General features: G+C 49.7%; 1 protein-coding gene across 2 annotated transcripts; it reads right to left on the bottom strand.

The window, feature by feature from the left end:
* Positions 1-2,476: 2,476 nt before the first annotated feature.
* On the bottom strand, positions 2,477-23,278 carry SPARC (secreted protein acidic and cysteine rich). Of its 2 annotated transcripts, none has more exons than XM_016118759.2 (10): positions 23,141-23,278; positions 14,188-14,257; positions 12,661-12,726; positions 11,953-12,040; positions 10,372-10,493; positions 8,460-8,580; positions 6,980-7,113; positions 6,171-6,319; positions 4,141-4,289; positions 2,477-3,712 (listed from the first exon to the last, which is right to left on the bottom strand). In XM_016118759.2, exons 2-10 carry the CDS (start codon positions 14,242-14,244, stop codon positions 3,684-3,686), a joined length of 915 nt encoding a protein of 304 aa, XP_015974245.1. In that variant the 5' UTR covers positions 14,245-14,257; positions 23,141-23,278; the 3' UTR covers positions 2,477-3,683. The 2 variants fall into 2 exon arrangements, with proteins under 2 accessions (XP_015974245.1, XP_015974246.1); XM_016118760.2 differs by having other exon boundaries at positions 12,661-12,723.
* Between the last annotated feature and the right edge of the window lie 1,493 nt (positions 23,279-24,771).

The following is a 24,771-nucleotide window of genomic DNA, read 5'->3' as shown; positions in this document are numbered from 1 at the left end:
GAATTCATTACAACTCAATTCTCATTTGGACCATCTGATTAGCAAAGAGGAAGTCTCTTAGATTTCTTCTAACAAGAAACAGAGCATCCTTTAAGCCCAGGGCATATGTATAGAACATTGATTCATGTAACGTTGTTTTTTCATTGTAATTATTTTTTATTGTATTTATCTTTAAGGTTTATCTCAACTTATGGTAAATGAAACTGATTTTCCACCCAAAGTAATGATATTTCTTTTAAATGGTTTTGGGGTTTTTTAAATAAGTGATTTGATTTAAAGGAGTGGAAAGCACAGATCAAAGGAGAATGTGGAAACACTGCCTTTAAGGATTCTGCGTTCCAAGGGCCCTGTTAATCCAGCTGATCAATTTTTGCCACAGACAATAGGGGTGCAGCCTCCCCTTGCTCTCCTAAGGCCGTGGGCTTATTCATGTTGCTTTTTTCTTGAAAACGCTGAGGAGCTCCCTATAGGGAGTCATCCAGATATGAGGGAGAAGGCTGTGGGTTCCAGTTCTCCCTTTTTTCGTTGCCTCATTCCATGACCAAGTGAACTCCCTGAATATCAGTTTCCTCACCTGTAAGCTGGTGGCAGAGCTGTTATAATCGTGAGTGCTGGGCAGTGCAAGGATGGTCTGCCCCAGGCCAACTAGGGCATAAGGACTATAGCCTACCGTCCTCGGGGAATGTCACATCTCCCTCCTTACCTGGAGGAATACCCCATTCAATCCGTGCTCCATGACAGCTCTGTGCTTTATATCCTTTATAGCATATATTTTTTTTACCTGAAGTGGTATCGTTAATGAAAGCTCCGGGGCAGCAGGGGCCATGCCCGTCTTCCTCATGAGAACACAGGGCATATCTAGCGCACTGCAGGCACCTGATAAATATCATAGACTGAACGATAAGCCAATACCAAGGTTTACTTTTGCTATAGCTTTGCCCAGATTCCTAGAGATTAGGAGACTGGCGTTGGGTTTACATTCCTCAAATGGCCAAGACCGAACTGGCCAACCTCTCCCTGCTCCTCTCTCTCCTGTTGTGTGGAAAAGAGAACAACAGAATACAGTTTGATTTTTTATGAGTTTGTATTATTTTAGTAATTTGAAAATAATTTCAAATAAGAGGGGAAAAAAAACAACTCTGGGCTTAGCACTTGAAGACTCCGCTCTGTGGCCCATTGTAAGGGAGCACACTTTTGGGGACTGTTTTTCTGTACACCGGCCTGAAATAGCACACGAACATGATGAACATGCATGAGCTTTGAAAAGTTCTGTGGACTTACGATGCCATTTTCCTTCCACAACCAGAGCCTTCTAGTGTTCTTTTTGAAGCAGATCCAATCCCCCACCTCCATCCCTTATTCTCTCTCTCTCTATCTGGTTTAAAACCCTCCAATGTCTTCCCATTACACAACGAGCGAAATTTAAACTCCTTACCATGGCCTGCACGCCTGCGTGGTCTGCCCACCCCTCCAGCTTCGTCCCCTGTGGCCTGCCCCTCATTCTGCACCCCAGCCACACTGGCTCAGGGCTCCTCATTCTCTCCATCTACCTCAAGACCTTTGCACGTTCCGTTCCCTCTGCCTGGAATGCTTTTCCCTCCCTCTTTTCTTTCCCATCTCCTCCACCCATACGCTTTATTTCTTCTCTTCCTTTGTGACTCAGCTCAAATTTTCTCAAGGCTTCCCAGAGGCCCTAGAACAGCCCTATCCAATTTCATCATCTGCAATGATGAAGGTGCTCTAGTCTGCCCCGCTCAACAGGGTCCCCAGTAGCCACATGTGACTCTTGGGCACTTGAAATGTCTAGTGTTTCCTGAGGAACTGAATTTTTAATTTTAATTCATTTAAACTTAAATCTAAGTATTCGCAAATGGGTAGTGGCTACCAAATGGGACATTATGACTCTAGGATAATGGCGTGTCCTGTTACACACAGTTGTGGTTTCTTATATTCCTCCTTCATTGCACCTATCACGGCTTGTAATTTATGTTTAGCTGTGCAACTGTTTGTTCCTCACTAGACCATAAGTTCCAGAAGAACAAATGTATTTTCTGCTTTGCTACAGTTGTGTCTCTAGCAGCTGGCATGGGACCTGGTACATAGTAGGTACATCATAAACATTTGTGGATGGATGGGTGGGTGGGTGGGTGGGTGGATGGGTGGATGGATGGATGGATGGATGGATGGATGAATGGTTACTGAAAGAAGATACTTGCTTAGCTTGGTGCTTCTGATAATGAAGTACAGTAATAAAAAGGGTCAGCCCACAGGTCATAAAATTAAAAGTAAGCCAAATTTGTGCTTGCAAGAACCATACATTCCCTGTGTATAAATAAGCTTCTATGTGCACACGTGTGTACAAAAGCATAATAATGCAAAGTTTTGCATTTGTGCAGTTATAGACAGACACATATGTCCCATGTCTGCATGTCAGAGTAATGAGGTCACTCAGACACATGCAAAATCACTCAGGAAGGCAGTTTCTAAGTCATTACGTTTTATTTTGAAAGATTTGTCAAACTCTTCACATCATGGTGAGAGTTTGCATGATTAATAAGAAGCAGCTTTTTCATGAAATGCTTGGAGGTGAACGTTCTCAGCCTGTGAGATCTGACCATCCCATTGACTTTGAAGTTTCTCTTGATTAATAGAAGAAAAAGAGTGGAGAGGAGAGAAAAGAGGAACATGCTAGAAACTGAGGGCAAGACACCCCTCCCCATGACAGCCATCCAAATGTGGAAAATACAAAAAACAAAACCAATTCACCAACTCCCATTTTTTCTATTTTACAACTTTCTACACCTGCCTCACTCTTGATTTTGATCTTCCTGGTCGAAACAGCCTCCCAACCCTGAATCTCCCCAAAACAGAAGGGCGAAAGCCTTGTAGGTTGTGGTGATCAACCCCCCAGAGGCTTGTTGGATTCCAGAAAAATGATGGTCCACAGCTCCCAAAAGTTTGAACAAACAGCCTAATGTGAACAGAAGTGGCCCTGAAAAATGAGGGGGGAAATGGCAAGGAGCTGGTTTAAGTAAGGGCTTATATATGTTTTCAGAACAGAGCCTCGGGTTCTTACTCTCACCTACAGCCCCAGGGAAATAAGACTGGTTATGTGTGGTTCCGGTTGGTGGGTTTTCCAGGAATTTCTCCTGCCACTGGTCTCCTCTAGTCCCAGAAACGTCCTTGTACATCACATGTCTATTGCTTTTCTTTGCCCACCTCCAGCCATGTGGGGAATACCCCCTGACAGCCAATACCTTGAAATAAAAATTAACATAAAAGTCTGATTTGGTGAGTATTAGTTTCAAACAGAGAAATAGGAAATCTGAAGATGTGATATGCGTTGAAGGCAGATGTGAGCAGATCAAAGTTCCCACCCATGTGCCACTGAGACAATGGGCAGTGCTTCAAATGGCCAGAGAAAAATGGGCCCATTAGTAGGTGAGCGAGAGGACTTGTCAGTCGGTGAGCAAGAGGCCTTGATAGCAGTTACAACGAAGAATGTCATGCCTCGGGTTACGATTTCCATGTTTAGCACCGTTAATGTATTCATTTAAATCTATATTAGCACCTTGTCTCCAGGCAGAACAACAAACCATCCAAACATTTTAAACATTGGGGGAAACGGGCAGGGGAAGGTCAAAGAGAGAATCCGGTACTGCGGAAGGCGGGAAGGCGTGGATTTAGATCACGAGATCCTTGTCGATATCCTCTGTAAACAAGAAAACAGAGCATGTGGATGAAGACACCCTTCCCAGCAGTTGATCCTACCCATCCCCAGGGCCAGGGCCCAGGTGACCAGTCCAAGGTCACCCAGGAAGTCGGTGACTGAGAACTTTGGTCTTCCTGTCTCTGTCACTTACACACCAAGTTATACTTCCTGTGTCCTCTCTAGGTGCCTGCCAGTTCCCAAAATAGTGCTAGGTGCAGAGTGAGTGCTAATGCTTGAGGAAGGGGAAGAGAAAGGACGGGCCTGATAGAGAAGGATCAGGAAGTCACCTGAGGGAGCAAGGCCCACCCAGACAGGCAAAGCAGATGCGAGTTCACTAGGCACAGAGAACCAAGATGGGCTGAGAGGACAGATTCGCAGATGAGGAGGAAGAACGAAGAAGCCAGCAGCCCCGCTGCTCGCACACTCACTCTCCTTGATGCCGAAGCAGCCGGCCCACTCATCCAGAGCGATGTACTTGTCGTTGTCCAGGTCACAGGTCTCGAAAAAGCGGGTGGTGCAGTGCTCCATGGGGATGAGGGGTGCACGCAGTGGGGCCAGCTCAGTGTGGGACAGGTACCTGCAAGGAAGTGGGAAGGGTCTGAGGCGTGGGAAAGCCACTGACCTGCTGTGGGACTCAGCACAGCGCTGCTCCACGCTGAGCCTCAGTTTTCCCATCCATGAAAAGGGGAGGAGTTGACCGTAATGTCTAAGGGCCTTTCCAGTTCTGAGGTCCCCTGGGCTCATGACAAAAGTCTCTTGGTGCATTTAATTGGTTGCTAATTGGTTGAGTGTTGCGGGGGCAGAGAAACTTCTAATGAAAATATTCAGCACCTCTCCCATTGGTAGATCAAAATCTGGTACGAAACAGCAATGTATGTTTCCTATAGACGCATTTATATAGATGCAAATGCAGAGAAAACACATTGAAATGATGAGAGTGCTGACTTCCGGGGAGGAGCATAGGAAAGGAGGTCAAAGGGAGCGCTAACCTTTCCCATAGAGCTTTCTTTTTTTTTGTATATCATGTGGTGTGTGAGAGGGAGGCCTTACTTCTCTCCCACTGTCCTCCATTCCTATTCCAGTTGGCCTTGAGTCCAGAGCACATGTATGACTTTTTTCCTTGTTTCCCACAGCTCTCAATGAGTTGTCCTTAAAACACTTCCCCAAGGGGCTGCACATTACTCCGATTTTCTCTTCAATTCCCAGACCCTCCATGCCCCACCTAATCTGCCCCCTTCCCTTTCATTATATACTGGTGGGAAAAATGAGGCCCAGGGAAGGGTAGGGACTCAGGCAAGGTCACCGTGAAGCTCTGGGACAAGAGGAGGGGGAGGATGGATCCCCAGGCCCAGGCCAGCACCCTGCCAGACCCACGGTCCTTGCAGCTCCACCTGGAAGCCTCCCTCCGGGCCCCTTCCTTGAGGGGGGGTGGGGGGTTCAGCTGCTCGGCCTTAGCTCCAGATGTCCTTCTGACTCCCTCCTCCCCGCCCCCTCTCCTCCCCCAGTGAGTGACTCAGTTGGATCTCAGCCATGAAAAGAGCCTGGGAGAGAAGCAGCAGGGAGTTTCCCAGAACTCAGGAGACCCCAGTCACTCGGGATCCCCGAGAGGGTGGCCAGGCTCCAGGCACACAGGCCGGGGCCAGGGTGAGGGGTGAGCCTCCTGGAGAGGAACGTCTCTGGGCACCAGGAGCTCCCCAGGCATGTGAGCAGGGTGCTGTGCTCCTCCAGGACGTAGAGCAAGAGAAGGCTGTGGTGAGGGTGACAGCCCCTGCTCAGCCACAGCTGGCCAAGCCACCGCCGCAGCAGCTTTCGTGAGCCTTTTTAACTTTCTCCTTCGATTGTGAGGCTACGCAGATCACCCCTCACGGTGTGAGCCCCCCGCGACAAGGACTGTCGGTTCTGATTGCTGTTAAGTCCCCTACCTAGAATAGTGCCGGGTACATTATAGACGCTGAGTAAGTGTCCGTTCACTGACCTACTGCCTGTCTACTCTGCAATGCAGTGACACAGCCCTTCATAACTCATTCGGACAAGAGGCAAGAGCAATCAAACCATGGGCTTACTGCGGGGATGGGACTGGCTCTGTGAATTTTTAAGAACTCTTAGTCAAGTCTGCCCTGTTGAGGCTGAAGGACTGTTAGCATAGAGACTGCCCCACCCTTGGCCTGCAGCACCCCCTTGGGAGTCTGGCACTCCTTTGCAACTCACACTCTCTCTCCTAATAGATACCCAGTGTCTAATGATTTTCTTCCTCCCAGTTCTGCTTCCTTTCTCTGGATGCCTGTTCTTTCCCGCCCCAGCCTCTAGGCCAACTGTGGGCTCCAGGGCTGGGAGCATCGGAGGGCACTGAGAGGTTTCTGGCCGTCACGAGTAGTGCACCTATCAGCTCTGCTCTGTGACTGCACTCCAGGGCAAAGGCAGAGCAGCCCTCTGTGATCCTGAGGGCCCGGGGTCTTACCCATCAATGGGGTGCTGGTCCAGCTGGCCGAACTGCCAGTGCACAGGGAAGATGTACATGTTGTAGTTCTTCTCGAAGTCCCGGGCCAGCAGCTCCACAGGGTGGTCTCCAGCCTCCAGGCGCTTCTCATTCTCGTGGATCTTCTTCACCTGTTGGAACAGAGACCTGTGTGACAGACGGTCTAGGGAAACCGTCCAGCCAGACAGGAGGCCAGAGTAGGCAGAGATCAGCCAACCCCAAGGTTCAAAATGAGGGAAAAGAGGTGGCACGGATGGGTACCAGCATCTCATCCATGAAAGTAAAAGCCTGGTGTGATCTCAAACGGTTCTCTATAGAGTTGCCACATCAAAGTGACCTGGGGAACATGTTAAAATGCAGCTTCCTGGGCCTTCACAGAGGCATTGATGCAGTTGGCCTGGGGTGGGGCCCAGGAAGCTATACTTTATTAGCACTCCAAGTGCTTAATGTGTCTATTTAAGTTTAAGATCCATAGACTCAGAAGGAAAAAAGAATAGGGTTATTGCATCTCCTGTGAACACTGGGCTAAGCAAAGTGAGCATGTCTCTTCATTACAGAACTTCTCAGAGCCTTTAAGACGAGAATGCACTACGAACCTCCAAAGGCAGTGAGAAGTCTGTGTCCTAGTGCCCAGGATAAATAAAGGCACTTGGCAGAGCAGGGATGTAAGCTTATGCTTGGTGGCCTAGTTCTAGGACTGGGACTGTGGCTGTCCACCAGTCCATGGCCGGGAGCCAGCCAGCTCAGGGCCAGCCAGGCTCCCTGGGAGAGGCTGGCAAAAGGCTACTTACTCGCAGCTTCTGCTTCTCGGTCAGAAGGTTGTTGTCCTCATCCCTTTCGTACAGAGTGACCAGGACGTTCTTGAGCCAGTCCCTCATGCGCAGGGGGAATTCAGTCAGCTCAGAGTCCAGGCATGGGGGGATGTCTGGGGTCCAGAACACAAGGGTGGTCAGTGTTGACCCCGAATCTCCCTGCCTGAGGGCCAATATGCTGGCTGAGCCGCTCACCCCACGCCCCGCCTTCCTCCTACAACGCGCTTCAATCAGTGACTCGGCACACTGGCCCGGCCTCCCTGGGTCTCAGTGTCTTCACCCAACGCGAGCCAATGAGATTGCGTGTGGGGGAGAAAGCTCTGTGAGTGGAAGAGTGTGAAGGCACGTCTGCCGCTCTGTGGCCTTGCCCTGGTCTGCTAAGGGACGTGGTTCACTGCAGGGGTGCTTGCTCTTCCGGGTGGTGGGCCCTGGACGCAGAGGCCCAGGACCTGCACTGGCGATGTCCGCCGTTGGAAGGTGTTCGAAGCTGGGAGGCCGAGGAATAACATCGATCCACAGTCCCAGCTCAGTGGGAGTGATGGGGTACGGGTGGGGTCAGGGGGGTCAGCAGTGGGGTAGGGGTGGGGTCAGGGGGGTCAGCAATGTTTGCCCACTGGAACATTCTTAGTAATAAATAATTCTATCTTGGTCTTTAGAACTTAGAATCCCAGAATGTCGGACCTGGAGATTTCATCCAAGTCCACCCTCCTGCTGGACCTATTAGAGGTCAGTGTGGAGAAAAGGGACTTGCTCAAGGCCACGTGATCAGAAGCTCATTCAGCATCCAGGGCTCAGGGGCCTGTCCCTCCCTCATCCTTGGACTTATGGAAAGCCCCCTCTGTGATGCAAACACTAGGAGCTGGAGAGAATAAATAGGCCCCAGAGGACAGTAGAGCCACTTGGTAAAAGGTTCCTTGGCACACTCCTCCGTCTCACTGCGCAAGAATTCCTACATGCCTCCCCCAGCCCTCCTTCTCCAGGCCTGGCCTATTTTACCGCCCAGGCTCCGTTTGGAGAGTAACTGGGAGCGTAGGGCTAACCACAGGAGAACTCGGTTTTCCCCTCCATCTTTCTGCATTCTGCACAGCTGAGTGGCTCTCTCCAATATTTTAAAAACTCTTTATCGGCCAGGTGGAACATCGTTTTTGCTTTACAAGGTTAAAGTGGGAAAGATTTGGGTTAGCCCCTGAGGGGAACTTCCTCATCATTAGAGAAAAGAAATTCTCCCTGCTCTCGTGCTTCCACGACTGTTCAGTCCTTCCCGTGAGATGTGCCGAGTGCAGAGTTGAGAGGACCCCACCCACAGACAGTCATCATTTCGTAAATGGGAACTCCAAAGCTCAGGCAGGGGAAGAGACTCGCCCGAGGTCTCACATCACGAGAGTGGCAGAGTCAGCATCTGTGCCAGTTCAGGGGTCTCTCCCCAAAAAGGGAGGCTGGAGGGACCAAGGAGACTCACATTTGCAGGATCCAATGTAGTCCAGGTGGAGTTTGTGTCCCTTCTTGGTGCCCTCCAGGGTGCATTTGGTGGCAAAGAAGTGGCAGGAGGAGTCGAAGGTCTTGTTGTCATTGCTGCACACCTGTGGGCAAAGCATAGAGCACCTCGCCTTCATTCCCAAAGCCCCTCACTGGTGCTACCATCCTTGCCCACTTCAGAGATGGAGACGCTGAAGGCCAAGCAAGGAACAGGATTAGCCCAAGGTCATACAGTGAGTTAGTGGTGAATAGACTATATGACAAGAACCCAGTCTTTGGGCTCCCAGGCCGATGTTGGCCTTTGAGCAGAGGCGTGACTGATTCAGGCCTGAGATAAGGGAAAACAAACCTAGAAGATATGAAAAGGGTGAATTAAAGATGAGGGTGGCAAAAAGGCAGAGTGTGCAGAAAAGAGAACAGCAGGAATCGTTATCCTTAAAAAGCCCTGCTTGTAAAATTGGTCCCTGGCTGTCATTTGAGACCTTAGCTGGTAAACAGTTCCCTGTACTGTGATAAAAATTTCCACAAATGGAAAAGTGTCTCACTGTGCCTAGACCACTCATACAATGTGGTTTATGCCGAGTACCTGCTTTCCTCCTGGGAGTCTGGAATTTGGGTACGTGCTGAACAGAGGGTGCCTGTGTGACCAGCCTGCAATTAAAACTTTGAGCACTGAGTCCGTAATGGGCTTCCTTGGGCAAAAATATAGCCCACATGTGGCTGCATCTCTGTAGCTGGGGAAAGAGTGTGTTTGGTGAGACCCCTCATGGGGGTAGGAAAAGAGTAAGCAATCCTACGCATGGATTCCTCCAGGCTTTGCCTGTGTCTTGTTCCTTACGATTCTGCTGTGTATCCTTTATATGATCACTGTAACAAATCTTGGGTGTGAGTCTGTCCAACTGTTTTCTGGGTCACGTGAGTACTCCTAATATATCTCCGCACATGGGGGTAGCCAAGCAGAGATGCCGGTGGCTGAACGAGGGCAGTGGCAGTGATTGGCTTCGTGAGGAGAGGGGGAGCCTCGTGTGGGGCCTCCTGCACATACATGTACCTAGTATTGCTTATACATCACTGTGGAGGGAGAATTGATGGCCATTGGTGACCAGTGGGTTGGGGGAGGTGACGAGGAGGGAAGAGTTGATAATGATGCTAAAATTTGCAACACAGAGGATACCTTGTATTAGGGAGAGAGCGAAGATGGAGAGCCCACATGCGAGGTTGTGGGAATAATACTGGTACTAGATGTGCTGTCCTAGGCTAGGTCACTACTACCATAATGGTTGGCATGAGTGGGCACTCAATAAATATTTACTTGGTTGGATGGATGGCTGGATGAGTCCTATTGGGAGAAGAATGGACAAGTTTGAAAGATTTTTTTTTAATAGCACGTATTGGGTACTTACTAAGTAAGTACCATGCGTTATCTGACAAACCCCCCCAACGGCTGTGTGAGATGAGGGCTCTTTCTAGCCCCTTTTTGGAGATGAGAAAACTGAGACTTAGGGAGGTTCAGCAACTTAGCCAAGGTGTCACAGCTAACAAGTGGTAGGGGTGGCGTTTGAAGTCAACCTTCAGACTGACTCAGAACCCACATTTTTGGACCTAAAGCTTTGCTAAGTTGCTCGCCTGTCAAGAAATCCCCTGTCTCAGTTGGCCCGATGTTGTCGTGTTCTCTTCTGAGTCCGGTGTATTGCTCTTGCTGGTTGCTGGAGAGATCCAGTGACAGGCAGAGCCTCGCCTCTGACTCACCTCCACTTCTGTGCTGTGACTAGATCTAGTGAGGGGACCTCTGAGATTGGAGCTGCTCGGTAGAATGACCAAGCCCACAGTTTTCTGCACAGACGCCCTGCGTTGGGAAGGGCCCAGTCCCCCCGCCCCCGCTCGTCAGTGCTCACCTTCTCAAACTCGCCAATGGGGGCAGGGCAGCTGGTGGGGTCCTGGCACACGCACATGGGGGTGTTGTTCTCATCCAGCTCACACACCTTGCCGTGTTTGCAGTGGTGGTTCTGGCAGGGGTCTGGCAGAGTGCAAGGGCATGCAGTCAGTGCCATCTGGGCTAGCACGTTCACCCCAACCCAATCCGCACTGATTCTTGGGCAGAAGTCCTCGGCCGTGGCCCACACTCTGGGTTTTGGGTGGCCCTGAGTCCTCCCTTTCCTTCTGCCGAGCCCAGCAATCGGCATTTAGAGAAGCAGTTGGCTCAGTCTGGGAATTAGAGATTCAATCTGAGGTTATGGTCAAGGACATTATGGGGGAACTGTGGGTTCAGTCTGGGACCCAGACACGCCAGATGACATAGGGCTCCCCCAAAGATCAAAGCAACCGTTGTGTTCTCAGCTCTCAGCTGATCAATCCTGGAGAGGTATTTTTGGATTCTAGAATAGACTTTCTAGAATGAATGGAAAAATCATCTCTCCTCACGGAGCCAGGGAGCTGTGAGACCCCGCAAAACAGACTGGAAAGGCTATAGAGGAAAAGGGAGAAGAGCCCCAGGCCCACAGTGGACAATAGGCCCCGGCTTGTCTGGTAAACACCGGATGAGGTGGATGTGGAGGTGGAAGGAACATGATTCAGTAGAGGGCCCACTGCTCCAACAAAAACGGTGCCCTCAGGATGCGAGCTCAATCTAGCCTTTTCCTCCCGATGCTTGACTTGGGGGTTTTTTGTTCTCTCTTATTAGAGGCCTGCTCTGGAGGCACTGAGCCAAGTGCCCTTATGCCTCATCTCACAATCCTCCCGCAGCCCCGGGGCGAGGGTCTGCCATCTCCATCATCGTCATGTTAAGAAATGAGGAAGCTGAGGCTCAGGGGAGCTAAGCGAGCTGTCTGAGGGCACTGCATAGTGGCCCCCAAGTCTAGATGCAAACCTTGGTGGTTTTGCCTGTAAAGTCCATGCCATTGACCCTTCGAGGTGTGATGCGGGAAGGAGGTGCCAGCACAGTGGGCTGGAGCCAGAGGCCCCAGGTCACTTCTTTTCCTCTGGTGCTAACTCCATGGGTAGTTATTATTACACGATTTATGTCATGTTTCCAGGCCTTATTTCCTCATGACTGTGTGAAAGTCAAATAAGCTAATGAGTGTGAAAGCTTTGGAGGTACTCTCACGTCTGCTCCTATGTGGGGCTGGGGCTAAGGTGGTGGCCATCGCGGAGCTCATGTAACCGGCGGCCTCACTGAGATTCCGACTTTGGGATCAGGGCAAAGCGCTGTGAGGGGAGAGGTCACTTCCAGCCGAGGCGCTTCCCTTCCCGCTGCTCGCAGCATAAGACAGCCTGGCCGTAAATAGATCTTTCCCAGATTTCAGAGACTATTTCTAACCTTTAAGTCAGAGCCATTTCTCCTCCACAGCCCACCCTGCTCGGAGGACCCCACCCTGCATTTCCTTGGGAAGGAACCTCACGTAGGCTGTCCCCACATCCCAGGCCCAGGTAGCAGAGGCCAAAGACGGGATGTAACAAGACATGGGGAAGGGACCTACTTTCAGCTACCACCTCCTCTTCAGCTTCCTCGGCACCTTCATCAAATTCTCCTACTTCCACCTGGACGGGGTTGGCTCCCACAGTTACCTGGGGTAAAGGGAGAAGAATGAGTCAGATGGCCTCTCCCCACCCCAGACCTGGAAGAAGGCGGCGCGGGCTGGAGGGGACTCCCCGGAGCTTTGGGTAGCCACAGGGGATGGTGAGAAACAAACTGGAATGATGTGCTGGGCCCCGGCCACAGAGAGCACAGATGCCAGGCCCAGATTTAGATTTTATCATATCGGCCAACTGTGTTCGTAGTTTCCTGGAGTCTAATGAGATGCCTCAGATGCCACTGGGGCTGTTAGGATGAGAGGGGGTGTGCCAAGCCCGCCACCCCGGCCAGACACACAGGGCAGCCCCCCTTTTATCTGTTCCATGTATGGGGAGACTTGGGAGGTCATCTAAGAAAAATGGTCCCACAGCTTAAAAACTAAAACTTTGCACAATTTTATAGCTTCCAAGTATAGGGTTCCATTGAAGGTTAGGGAAGCATTCAGGAGTGTGTCGAGGATTGGAGGATATGTAGGATTTATGTCAGTCTGTGTGCACGTGGGAAAGGGACAAATGTCCTGTTCCAGGGTGAGACCCACAGTCCCTGTCTGGTTTTCCCAGGTACTGGATGTAGTCAGAGAAGGGCTGGGAACCTGGGGCCACCACCCACCTACCTCAGATACCTCAGCCACCATCTCCTCCACTACCTCCGTCTCGTCAGGCAGGGCTTCCTGCTGCTGCTGGGAAGAGGAAATCGGGTTCAGAGAGGTCAGGATCAAGGGCTGAAGGGCCTCTGGCCTGGGACTCTAAAGCCAGTGAGCTGGGACAGCAGCTCATTGGATGTTCCCAGGGCTGCGCCTCAGGCACCGCCATGGGGGAGGTGAGGAAAGCAAGGAGAAGTCAAACGTGGGACCCCATGGACCAGCGGAGCGCCTCTGCATTGGTATATTTTACACCTGAGGCATCTGTCTGAGCTTTAGCTTGGAACACATCGCCATTGCTTTGACACCTGTAAAGTCTGAAAACCGCTGATGCGGACCACCTCCTCCCATTTCGTAGGCGGGAAAGCAGACCCAGAGGGGATGAACGCTGAATTTTCACAGATGTCATTCTCTTCCTCACAAGTGTGATGATATTATTATTATTTATTATTATTATTATTATTATTATTATTACTATTATTATTTTATTTGGCAGTTCTTCTTGCCATGTCAACTTGGAGTAGAGAGAGAAGCAAGATAACAAACTCTGAGGCCGCTGGCTGCCTGGGGCTGCTTCTAAAAGTAATGTTAACCTTGTCAGATCTTTTGCCAAAATCTACCTGCCTGATTAGCATTGCCAGAGACTACCGTCCCTCACACCTCCGAGTGAGGAGAGGGTGAGGGAATCCCAGGTCGAAAGAAAATGTTTTGTTTTTTGTATTTTTTGGTCTGTCCCACATTTCTACCTCCCTCTTCTGGTAGGGGTTTCTAGTTTAGCTTGGGGTAACCACCACTGGCCCTCTGAGTGTAATTCTTGGAGGGACTGTGAGTCAAGGTGCCCAGGACTCCAGCTCAGCCAAACTGGCTCTCTTTTATATATATCTTGTTGGTACATTCTCTCAAGATGTGAACACTGTTGCATCAGGTCTATTCAGATGGCAACTTCTCTGAGACTGTCCATAGTGCTTCCTCTCAGATCCTGGAAATGTCTTCTAGTCTTCCCCAAGGCCTTTGATTTTATAATCTACCCCTACATCTGTACCCTCCCCTAAGTTAGTCAGATTGGAGTCTGTTGCTTGCAACCAAATAGCTCTCACTGATTCAAAACTAACCCATTTCTACATGTGGCTTCACTCTCTTGCCTGACATCACCCCCACCAGTACCCCCCCCCCAGCCCCCCACTACTGGAAATCCTCATATACCACAGCAGTTCCCTCCTTCTACAGAAATCCTAGTCTGTTTCTGGGAAGCTCTGACTGCTAAAAAAAAATCGTCACATTACATGGAAATCTCTCTTCTCTGGAACCTCCACCCAATCGTCCTCATCTCCATTTTTATCCTGAGCTTATTAAAGAAAAAATAATCTTTAAAAAAAAAAAGATAAATAACTCAAGATGGAGAAATCCTTGTCTCCTCTAAGCATCCAGGGCTGACAGATTCAATGGCCCCAGCTGGTGGTGGGAGGGAAGACCGAGCAGAGATGATCTCTGGGTACTTACAGGGGCTGCCAAGGCCCGCCCGGCCAGGCAAAGGAGAAAGAAGATCCAGGCCCTCATGGCGATGGGAACCCTGTGGGGAGGAGAGAGATTGACGTTTCAGTGAGTGGGAGGCTTCCTGTGGAGAGTTCCTTCTGATGCTGAATTCCTGTGATAGGTAAGATAATTTTAGATGGTACATATTAAATGATAGTGAGAGACATGGGAGAAAGTTGCTTCTACTCAATTCTCTTTCAACTCTGAGTTTATAAGAACATCTTGGTTTGGTGCTAAGATGTCTTTAACATTCCCCTGTCTCCCTTTGTAACAGAGAGCAGGCCTCTGGCTCAGAGCCGGCTCAGGAAACTATATCCTGCCGGAATGCAACAAAGTTGTTTTATCTTCTTTGTATTTATTTTTATAGCTTCCTTCCATTGATGACAAAGGTACACAGATTTTTCCATTTATGGATACAAAGTCTTCTTTCTCAGTACATTTATTTTAAGTTTTTAAAAAGTAATTGGGAAAGTGATTGGCTAGTTTATCAAGTTAGGGCAGTGCTGACCCAGATCATGTTCAAGGGCCCTTCGGATCCCTGATGTTCTAAAATTTTTTGTCTGTCGTCCCAACTAACTCTTCTCTTCCTCCTCCTCCCCCTCCTTCCTACCCGCTCTGTATCTGGAGAAGTTAACAGGCAGCAGCTTCTTGAGACAACGAGGTCTATATTCGGAAACAAAGAACGGCAGTGGTCTTGGAGCGTGACCTGGGGAAACTTGAAGGAGGCCGCGTTTTTCTTCACTCGGTTCTCTGGGGAGACCGTCCCAATGCTTGCGTGTGTTGCGTGTTCTCGTTCCCCGTCACAGCCACAGGATGTTAGCGGTGATTTAGAAAACTCCTCTGCCCTGGTCACTGCTAAGACCTCACTCTTCAGATGCTGAGCTCGCGACTCATGGCTGACAGGGGTCTTGGAGCCGAATCTCCTCCGATGATTCTATGCCAAGAATGCCATCCCTCACAGAGGATCTGTGGTGGGGACATTCGATGTCTTGTTCTAACTCAATGGGCTTCCATTTTCAAACGGCTTTGGAAAGGTCTTTCTTAAATGGATCTGAAGTTCCCTCACACAAATCTCTAGTCTACTCTGTTTCTCCTCCTATGGCCAAACAGAACAACATGCTTCCTCTGCCCCCAAGCCGCTCTTAGTCAAGGTGAGCAGTGGCCTGTCAACCCTCTATTGTCTGTCGTCCCCACAAACTCCCAGATTGTGCTCATCATCCCTACTTCCTTCTAAGACTTCTCAACTGAGCAAGCACCTTGGAGGGATCATGGGAAAAAAACACTCGGCTTGGAACGAAATGCCAGGAGTTCTCGTTCCACCTGAATAGTATCTCGGCGAACTGGTGATGTCTTTCATCTTCTCCGGATCTTGGTTCCTCTTTCGAGCAATTGAGAGTTAGACGAGGTAAACTTTGAGATCGTAGGCTGGGCCCTTGAAACGTTACAGGCACATGCTGGTCTTGACACCATCATCACCCTCCGTCTTCAGACATTTTCGCTTGGATTATAGTATTTGGGGAGCAAAGACAGGCAGGGGAAGAACAGACTTCATAATGCTCTTTTATTTGATTAAAATAGACACAAAACCTCACTTCCTGTTTTATGGAGTGTGCAGGATACAAAACTAACAGAAATTTAAAGGAACGGACCTGGGAGCTTGGCATGGCTTCACCATGGCCCCAGCTCCCAGAGAAGTCCTTTCTTCCCTTTCCAGGCAGGTTTTGGAATGTTCCCCTCCCACACACAGTTGTGGGCTTATTCCCCCCGGGCCAGAGGTGGAAAAATCTCCCTTCTTCTTTCCCCATTTGGAAGACACAAGCAAAACAACTCCTGCCTGTGGCTTCAGACGAATGGAACAGGAGAGAGAGCATCAATGAAGGACTTGTCTGGGATTATTTGAAGTCGAGGGGTCAAAGTGAGACTGGGAGCTAAAACAAAAAATGTCAGCTTGTCTGGGCTCCAATGACAGAGAAGTCATGTTATTAGAGAAATAGCCCAGCTAGGCCTGGAAAGGTAATACGCCCAGGCTGGAGAGCCAGGAAGACCGCCCTGTCCAGAGTCAGTGCTCATCAGAGCAGAGGGACCATGCTGTCCTCTCTGGCCAGGGAGAGGGAGGTCGGCTGTCGTCTGTCCTGCCTCGCCACCTTCTGGACTTCTTCCCCAGTGGCACACTCACCCTCTCTACCACCCTCGTCCCCGGCGGTGCAGCCAGAAGAGAAAAATAATTCCAAATCTAGCTGTGCTTTATAGTTTCTAAAGGCGTCACGTACACACTGTCGCCTTGGTGCCCCTGACACGTGGCAGGTGGGCAGACAGGCACGGGAGGCTCTTCGGCCCACTTTGCAGGTGAGGAGTCTGCGGCTGAGAGAGGGGAGGTCGTGCAGCACTCGGGCCTCTTCCAAGCTGACAAAATACCTCCTCATGGAGTTGGGCTGGGCCCGATAGGGATTATATTCAGAGACTGGTGTGGGAGTTGGGGACAAATGCACAAAGTGAGAGTGTTAAGGGCACAAAACCTTGGGGGGGGGGGTTATTTTCCAAATTTTGGGTTCTTCCTAGTGCCCAGTGCCGCACCTCTCACCTCATAACCCTCTCCCTCCAGACGATGGGGCAAGAGGGAAGCTGGACTGTTCTTGGAGGTACAGCCATACTCACCGCATAGCCCTGAGGTGCCTCTCTGAGGTTCTCTAAAACACCACTGGCCAAAGAGGCCAGGCACCCATCCTGTAAAGCTAATGGGTGCAACAGTAACCCCAGCAAGGTCAGAACACAAGGTCAAATGCCATCCATCATTCAGAACTTATCAGCTGTGCACACAACCTTCGCCAATCAAACCAAGGCCTGGCATGCCTAGTGAAAATATAAACACCTTCATGCAAATGACCGGCTTGAAATGAAAACTCCCTCCTTTGTATCTCTTTAGTCTGTGATGATGCATATGCTTGTCCTTTTCGAAATGTTTTCATAATCCATCATCCCACCCGGAGTTCAAGGCATGTCTTTCTGGCTCTATAGTACAGGTGAGAAGACTTGAGGCCCGGAGAGGGAAGAAATCTGCCAAGAGCCCCAGCGAGTGAGTGGCGGGGCCGAATGAGGACCCAGACAGCCCCCACTCCGCACTGGCAGGCTCTCCAACTCACAATTTCCCTTGGCGGTCAGTCCCTCCCAAGGGCTCACCTGAATGGGGTCCAGTTAGGCTGTGAACTGGCCCGAAGTACACAGAGGGGAGGTAGCCTGAGCCAGGGGACGAACAGGAGGTGTATTTCCCTTGGCTTGATGGTCATCAAATGTAGACACTGCTCACCCACACCCCTCTGCCACCTTCTTCTCCCGTTTCTTACGCCGAGTCCCTTCCTTTGCCTTTATTTGCTCTGGAGATGGCTGAAATCCTGTCCTTGGCTGCCAGTGGTACCCGAAGCTGAGGTCACTTCTCTCTCTTTGAAAAGACTCTGAGGATGGAAAAGTACAGCCTGCCCCCTAGTCCATTTCCCTCCCTGGACACTGAAATGTCAGGACTGGGGGAAATCTCAGAATCGAAGACTTTTAGACTGCATGTTTGGAATCATAGACTTTTAAGAACGTGAAGCACAGAATCGGAGTTGTAATTCAGATGAGGCGATGCAGTCCAACTGAACTTTCCAAGATGAGGAAAATGTCCTGTGCCCGCACTGTCTACTGTAGTAGCTACTGGCCACGTGTCGTTATCAAACGCTTGAAATGTTGCTGCTGCAAAGGAAGAACTGAATTCCTCATTGTATTTCATTTTAATTAATTTAGATTTAAATAGCTACATGTGGCTAGTGGCTACCATATTAGACAGAGTGGTGGTAAACTTTTTAGAGGCGGCATAGCATAAAGGTAAGCTCAAGGCCTCTGGAGACAGGATGTACCAGTTCAAATCCTGGCTCTTTAGAAAGTGACTTTCCCTGTCTGGGCCTCAATTCATTTCTCCATCTTTAAAATGGAAATAACACACCTATCTCAAAGGACTCGTGGGCGATTTGCATGAGGGAATACAAGAAGTAAGCAAGGTTGTTTGGAAGAGCATCTTAAAATCCAAGAATCCCAGGGTCTCTGCCCCCCTCAAATCCAGGGCAGGAATCCCAGCTCTTTGTTTGTGGAGAAAGGGGGTTGGGGTGGAACAAAGGAGACATTGCTCCTCAGTGTAGGGGACACCAGCCCAGCCTCCAGGCTGGCCTCTTCGCTGGGCTGCTGACGCAAAACAAGCATCTCGCCCCCACTGTTTGGCTTGGAAACAAGGCTTCCAAAAACACACGTTCGTGGTAAACAAGCCCAAAGAGAGGAAAACAAATCGAGAGGCTAAAAAGGAACCCATGAGCCAGGCCCGCCAGGAAGCCAGGACTGAGAAGGAGGGCAGAGCCAGGCCAGAGCGGCGCCACCGCAGCTGATGTGGCCACACTGGCTCTTTGCACCTCAGGGAGCAGAGACAGCCACTCAGCTGATGTGGAAGTCAGGAGGCCTGGGACCGAGTCTTCTTGGCAACGTTGCCCATCTCACAGTGTAAACTTAGGAAAGCCTCCTTTACTCCCCAGACCTCACCTAGCCCCTCTCGCTTGCGTAATGAGGAGGCTATTTTAAATCAGTGGTCAAAATTATGCAAGCCAGGACTTCCTTTCTACAGAAGTCCAACATCTGAAACAGCTGGAAAAAAGCTTTTGCATTTTTGGAAACATGAATGTATTATTATCTATTCAATAAATCATCCCGAAGTTAAAAAACAAAAGCATGTAAACGTGAAGCGGAGGTGGGGCTGGAAGTCCTGTACACATGGGCATCCCCCGAGACGCCTTGAAGGATCTCCAGGTTCACCCAGCACAGCTGAAAATCCTGGGGCAAGGTGGTCTCTAAGGTTTCGATTGACTCCGACATTCTGTGTCAACTCAGGCAGATGCCTTTCAAGGTATCACATATCCCAACTTGCTCCTTGACTCTCTGCTTCTACTTCTAATATTTCTTGCTAGAAAGAAAGAAACTAAGGAAAATTTTAGGGTATTATTGGGTGCTCAAGCCAAGGATCGAAGAAGTTCTGGGGCAACTCAGAAGTAGACTTGGCGTCTGAGACTGGAATCTGCTTGACTGAGATTCCGTAAAGGCATCTAAGATGCCACGTCTCCCCATGGTCAGGAGAGGCCCCAGGGTGGAGCCTCAGGCTCTCCTCCTTGGCGTCCCCTAAGGGCCACTGCTGCATCCGTGTGACCACAAATGGAGGGGATGAGAAATAAAAGTGTCCCGTCCGTCACACCCCAAAGCTGTGAAATACGTGGCATATATGCCTGAACCTGTTCTTCCTGCGCATGCGGCAGACATTACTAATCGATCACACGCCCTGTGCCCCTAAAGTCCGGAGTGGCATCTGAATGCAGAACACCGTCTCCTGGTAATCAGCACCAATGGACTGCGAATTTCACCAGCCCTGTAAGACTTCTTTGCCAAGCTTCTGACTTCAGAGATAGAGAAATTGAGGACCAGAGAGGGAAAACAACTCAAGGTCACACAGCAAGCTAAACTTCCAGACGTGAGCCTCGTTTTGTTTTGTTTTGATCCAATCAGTGTGCTATCCTAATGCCACAACTTACACAAGATGACCCAGAGCGATTCCCAGATGAAACATGTTGACGGCAGGTTTCTGAAAGAACCCAGCTCTGGAGAGAGTTGTAATCTCCATCCATATTTTCCCTACAGACATCAAGCTCTATGGCCTTGAGGACCTCTGTGCGAAGCTGTGTGTGTATGTGCGCCTGTGTGTGTCTGCCTGACTCAGCATGTCTGTTTCAGCTTATGTAGGCAAGGGTCAGAGTTTGAATATGCATCAAGATGTTCACCTGGAACTTGTCTATGAGTCAAAGTGTCATTCGGAGAGAAGTATCTGAGTGCACGACCTTCTGGGTCTGCTCATATATTAAGGCGGTTATTTTTACTGTGCCAGTAGGTGCCTGTCAGTGAAACCAGTGTTTATACTGTTCATCCTAGTGAGTTTGTGTCTGTTGCTGTTTTTCTCTGCACTCAGCTACCTATCTAAATAACCTCAAAAAAACAAATATTTTCCTATTTACGTCACCTCCTCAGCTCTTTCCTTTCCTCCACCATCCTTTCCTATTTATAGCTTATTTTCAGCAAGGAAAGCTGCTCTTGTGAATAGCAAACCGTAGCCACGCTATTGATTGACAAGCCTCTACAGATGGATAAAGATTTTAGCAGGACCGTCATACAACCCAAGAACTCCTGGCCCTTCTTCTCTTGTTTCCTTTTTAATTAGGGGAACAGGAGATGGTAAAAATATAGGCCAGCTGCTCCTTCTAATGAAAGCAGCATCCAGGATTTAGGTTTGCAGGACTTCAGAACTGGAAGGGCACGTGGAGACCATCTAGCTTAGATTCTCCCATTTAATAGGTTGAGAAACTGAGGCCCAGAGAAGAGAAGGGCCTTTCCCAGTGTCATTCCCTGTGAGTGAGGACCCCCCTCTGCTCGTGCTGTTTCCACACTGAAGGATACAACACTCTTGGGAAGGACTCAAAAAAGTGCCCACATCAAAATGAATTTAAACAATACATTTTTGATATGCCTCTTAGCACTTTCAGTAAAGGGAAGTTATATACAACTTGCAAGATGGAGTTGCCAGAGGAAGAAAACTAGAAACGGTTTCACCAACTCTTTGGATGCCATAAATACATCGATTATAAAAACCCATTGCATTAGGTGGGAGGGCCACCATTTAGCAAATTCTTCCCCTGTGCACTGTCCCGTTTTGCCCATATAATTTCCCTTTGAGGTGGCTGCTGCTACTACTCTTTAATCAAGGAGGAAACGGGTCAGAAAGGAGAAGTGATTAGTTCAAGGTCAGATGACACCTTCGAGGCAGAGGTGGAACTAAAATTTAGGTCTTCCAACACCACGTCTGGGAAGCTTATCACAGTCCCACAACTGCCCGGAGGGTCCTTGGGTATCATTAGAGCAAGGCCTATAGTCTGTTTTTCTGGTATTTGGGGACACAGTGGGATGGGGGACATTCAAAATGAGCCTGATATACTCTTGAGTGTTCCCAGCATCCCCTCCCAGCCAGCAGGCGGAGACCCTGGAAAAAAAAAAGGTTACCGTGGCAACTCGCATTCCTCCTAGAGTGAGTCATGGCAAAGAAGAGCCTTTGTTGGGTGGGACTTGGAGAAAGTTTCAAAAGTTGATTCCTTCTCCAGGCACCCCCCCCCCACCCCTCCCTCCCTTTGCTCCAGGCTTTGTCGATGTGGCAGCTGATGGCTGCGGAGTTAACTCTATCTTCCCCCGACCACTCCCATTTCAAAAATTTTCACCCTCCTGCCCATATGTATTTGCTTCCAGTCCCTACACACTTTTCCCACATCATGCCCTCTGACTATTTTGGAGGTCATGCATCTATTTGAGAATATCTTAAGAGTAAAGGCTGCGAACACCCTCTTGTGCTCTCTGTTTGTCTCTAACACACACACACACACACACACACACACACACACACACACACAAATTTTAAGGGGCTTGTAGATGCCATGAAGCCCATTCAAAGTCCAGTCCATAAATCCCAGTTTAAGAGACCTTCCTTTGAAAGTTTCAGAGGACATCAGACACCCCAGAGACAGCCAAGTCCGATCCTCTTACTTTACAGATAGGGAAACTAAGTCCAGAGGAGACACTTGCCTAAGACCACACATAAATGGAGCCTAAAGTCTGCCTTTCTGCTTCTGATTTGCTTCTCACTCTCCATCAGCCCTGGGGTGTGTAGAAATTTAACCTTAGAGAATCGCTGGTGAAAACATTTTCTGCATGTTCCACATAGAACGATGTCCTTTCCTGAGGGAAATGGGTGCCTCTCTGTTCCCTTTTGGACAGACTGGGCTGCTTGCAAGACATGCCTCATCCCAGCACCCCTCTCCCTTGGTGTCCTGCAGGACTTGGGATGTTCACTCATCAACCGACCAATGGAGCCCAAAAGGATAAAGATAGGAAGAGTTTCCTCTGAAGAAGACCCAAAACCCTAAAAGACTAGACACCAGTCCTGTGATAGGGTTTGGGCTTCTCAAAACAAGGAGGTGTGAAAAAAGTTGCCCTGGAACTCTCTCTGCCTTGTCTTCCCCTTCCCCCCTTCTCGGCACATCCTCCCAGCACCTAGCTTCCCATGGAACCCGGCACCCTGGCTGGAGGATACTAGATGTCTGGGGTCTTCAGATCTAGACACACTAAGGGCTACTGCTAGTGAGTCCCTGTGTTGGCACTCCTGGGGGCCCAGGGAGGGAACGGTGCCTAACCCAAGACAGACTGGTTGTGCCTCAGGAATCTGTGTGTATGTTTGGGGACAATTTGAGGGAAACAGGAGCCTTCCCAGAGGTGCTAATTAAAGATGAAGATCCCCTTAGCCTTCCGGAGGTGACTTTATCATGCATACTAAGTCCCTTTTGGAAAAGAGCCCCTGACCAAGAACCAAATCTAAGAAGTTTCTTCTCCAGTGGGGAGCGAGGCAGACACTGGCCGCCAGCCGGTCCTTGTTGCAGCTGCGACCAGATCAGATTCCCGGGAAAGGAGGAGGCTGCCACATTTGCAAAGGGAGCAAAGAGGACAGGCAGGCAGCCTCTGAAACCAAAGACAGACACAGAAAGAGAGTACTCCAAGACATATGGAGATTATTTTCTGCAAACCTAAAAGGGAGACCAAGTTATACGGACTGTACCTGAAAAGCAACAGGCAGGCAGGGAGTCGGGGGCCCCAGCCCTCAAGGAGAGAAGCAGTGAAGCCCGTAGGAGAAGCACAACCCCTGTCTCTGATTCCAGACCTCCTGGCACAGCTTTCCCTCCCTCGTACACACATTGGACGGGTGACTAGGGTGCAGGGGTTGATGTGACCGGAGAAGAGAAGGCAGGGCAGGGGTCGCGCATACCTCAGTGGCAGGCAGGCAGCAGGCTGAGCTCTCTCCGGCGGGTCTGAAGGTCTGCGGGAATGCGGAGGGGTTTAGAGCCAGGCAACAGGAAACCACTCAGAACTCTGGGCTGGGTCTGTCTCCCCCTCCACCCTGTGGTCCCTCCTCCTCCTCTGTCTCCTCCTTCTCCACCCCCCCCCCCCTTCCCAGATCTGTCTGTGTCTTCCATTTCTCTCCTCTCCTTGTGGTGGGCTCTCCTGACCCGACTCCCCAACCCACTCTGCCTTGTCTGTTCTGGGGCTGCTGCCTAAACAGACTCATGGTGCGCCAGGGCCGGAAGGGTCAACAGGAATCACCTAGGACAACCTCCCACTTTTTCAGGGAGGAACTAAGGCCTGGAGGGGACGAGGGATTATCCAAGGGGCCCCAGGGCAGAGCCAGGCCCAAGTGCCTTAACTTTATGACCAGTGATCTTTACAAGCCCTCTCTAACATTAGGCAATGCTGAGAAGGGCAGAGCAGTTCAAAGGGGTTGTATCTGTGACAAAGGCAAGGCCGGGACTCGCCTCTGTACAGACAAGAGAAGCTGCCACTGGTGGCATCATTGCTGATGATTTGGGATGTGGTCTAAAAATAACCACTCTCGCTCCGGCTGCACCACTAATAGGTGCATAAGAGATTAGCTTTCTAGCTAGGGGATCTGTGTCATCGGTATAGAACAGATAAGGTGGTTGATGAGATTGATAATAATTACAGGAGTAAGCGCAGCCAAGTTTACTGAGGCCTTAATAATCTTCACAGCAACCCTCGACTTAGGTATTGTTACTATGCTCATTTTACTAATAAGGAAACAGAGGCTCAAAGAGGATAAGCCACCTGCCCAAGGCCACCTGGGTAAGAGTGGTGTAGGCGGCCCAATTCTACATTCAACTTGGTTCGTACTTGTGCTACATGATCTTCTTGGTGCAACAGGTCTTGCTTGAATATTTATCGCGTGCTTAGCACTCCTGGTGGTATAAGCATTAGTGTCTGGTCCTTGTCCTCAAGCAGCTTTGGATCTTGCTGTGAGGACATGCCTTGTGGATACGTGAGTGGTACAGATTCTGAGGCTGATCCCAGGGAGTCAGAGTGGCGGGAATGCAGGGTTGGAGCAGGCAGAGGCTTCCTGAATGATGTGGGTCTTGAAGCATTTGGGTTTAAATAATATGGAAAGGCAGAAGGCAGAGAACTCGGGAAAGAGACCAGATAGGCTCTGTTGATTTGGTTTCTGGCAAGGAGGAAAGTAACCAAGGAGGAAGTTAAATGAATAGAACTGGTGCCGGAACCATCCCCTGAGGCCGTGTGTGGGAAACAGCGTCAGGGTCTCGGTGGCTCTCCTCTCCAGGCCAACAGGGTTGAGTGGGCCTTGACAAATTCCCCATGTGGGAACTTGAGAGCCAGTAGGGGACCGGGTCCTGTTGGAACAATTATAATGAGGCTGGGAAGAGAGTGAGTACTATCCAGTATTACTGAGCAGACATCGGGCAAAACACATTACGTCCATTATCTCATTTAATACACATACTTAAGTAGTCTGTTAGTTTCCCTAAATTATAACAACATAGTAAATATAACATTTATAGTAAATTATAATAAATAATGACTTACCACAAA

The sequence above is a fragment of the Rousettus aegyptiacus genome, unplaced genomic scaffold (genome assembly GCF_014176215.1).
Source record: "Rousettus aegyptiacus isolate mRouAeg1 unplaced genomic scaffold, mRouAeg1.p scaffold_m13_p_7, whole genome shotgun sequence".
In the NCBI taxonomy this organism is placed as follows: domain Eukaryota; kingdom Metazoa; phylum Chordata; class Mammalia; order Chiroptera; family Pteropodidae; genus Rousettus; species Rousettus aegyptiacus.
This window is presented reverse-complemented; position numbering and strand designations above follow the sequence as displayed.

Bases quoted from the DNA above. Each gene is read 5' to 3' on its own strand.
- SPARC (XM_016118759.2), bottom strand. From the start codon at position 14,244: ATGAGGGCCTGGATCTTCTTTCTCCTTTGCCTGGCCGGGCGGGCCTTG. The intron at 12,041-12,660 runs GTAGGTGGGTGG...CCTTTACCCCAG, and splicing joins TGGTGGCTGAGGTATCTGAG to GTAACTGTGGGAGCCAACCC. The intron at 6,320-6,979 runs GTAAGTAGCCTT...CTGTTCCAACAG, and splicing joins CCGAGAAGCAGAAGCTGCGA to GTGAAGAAGATCCACGAGAA.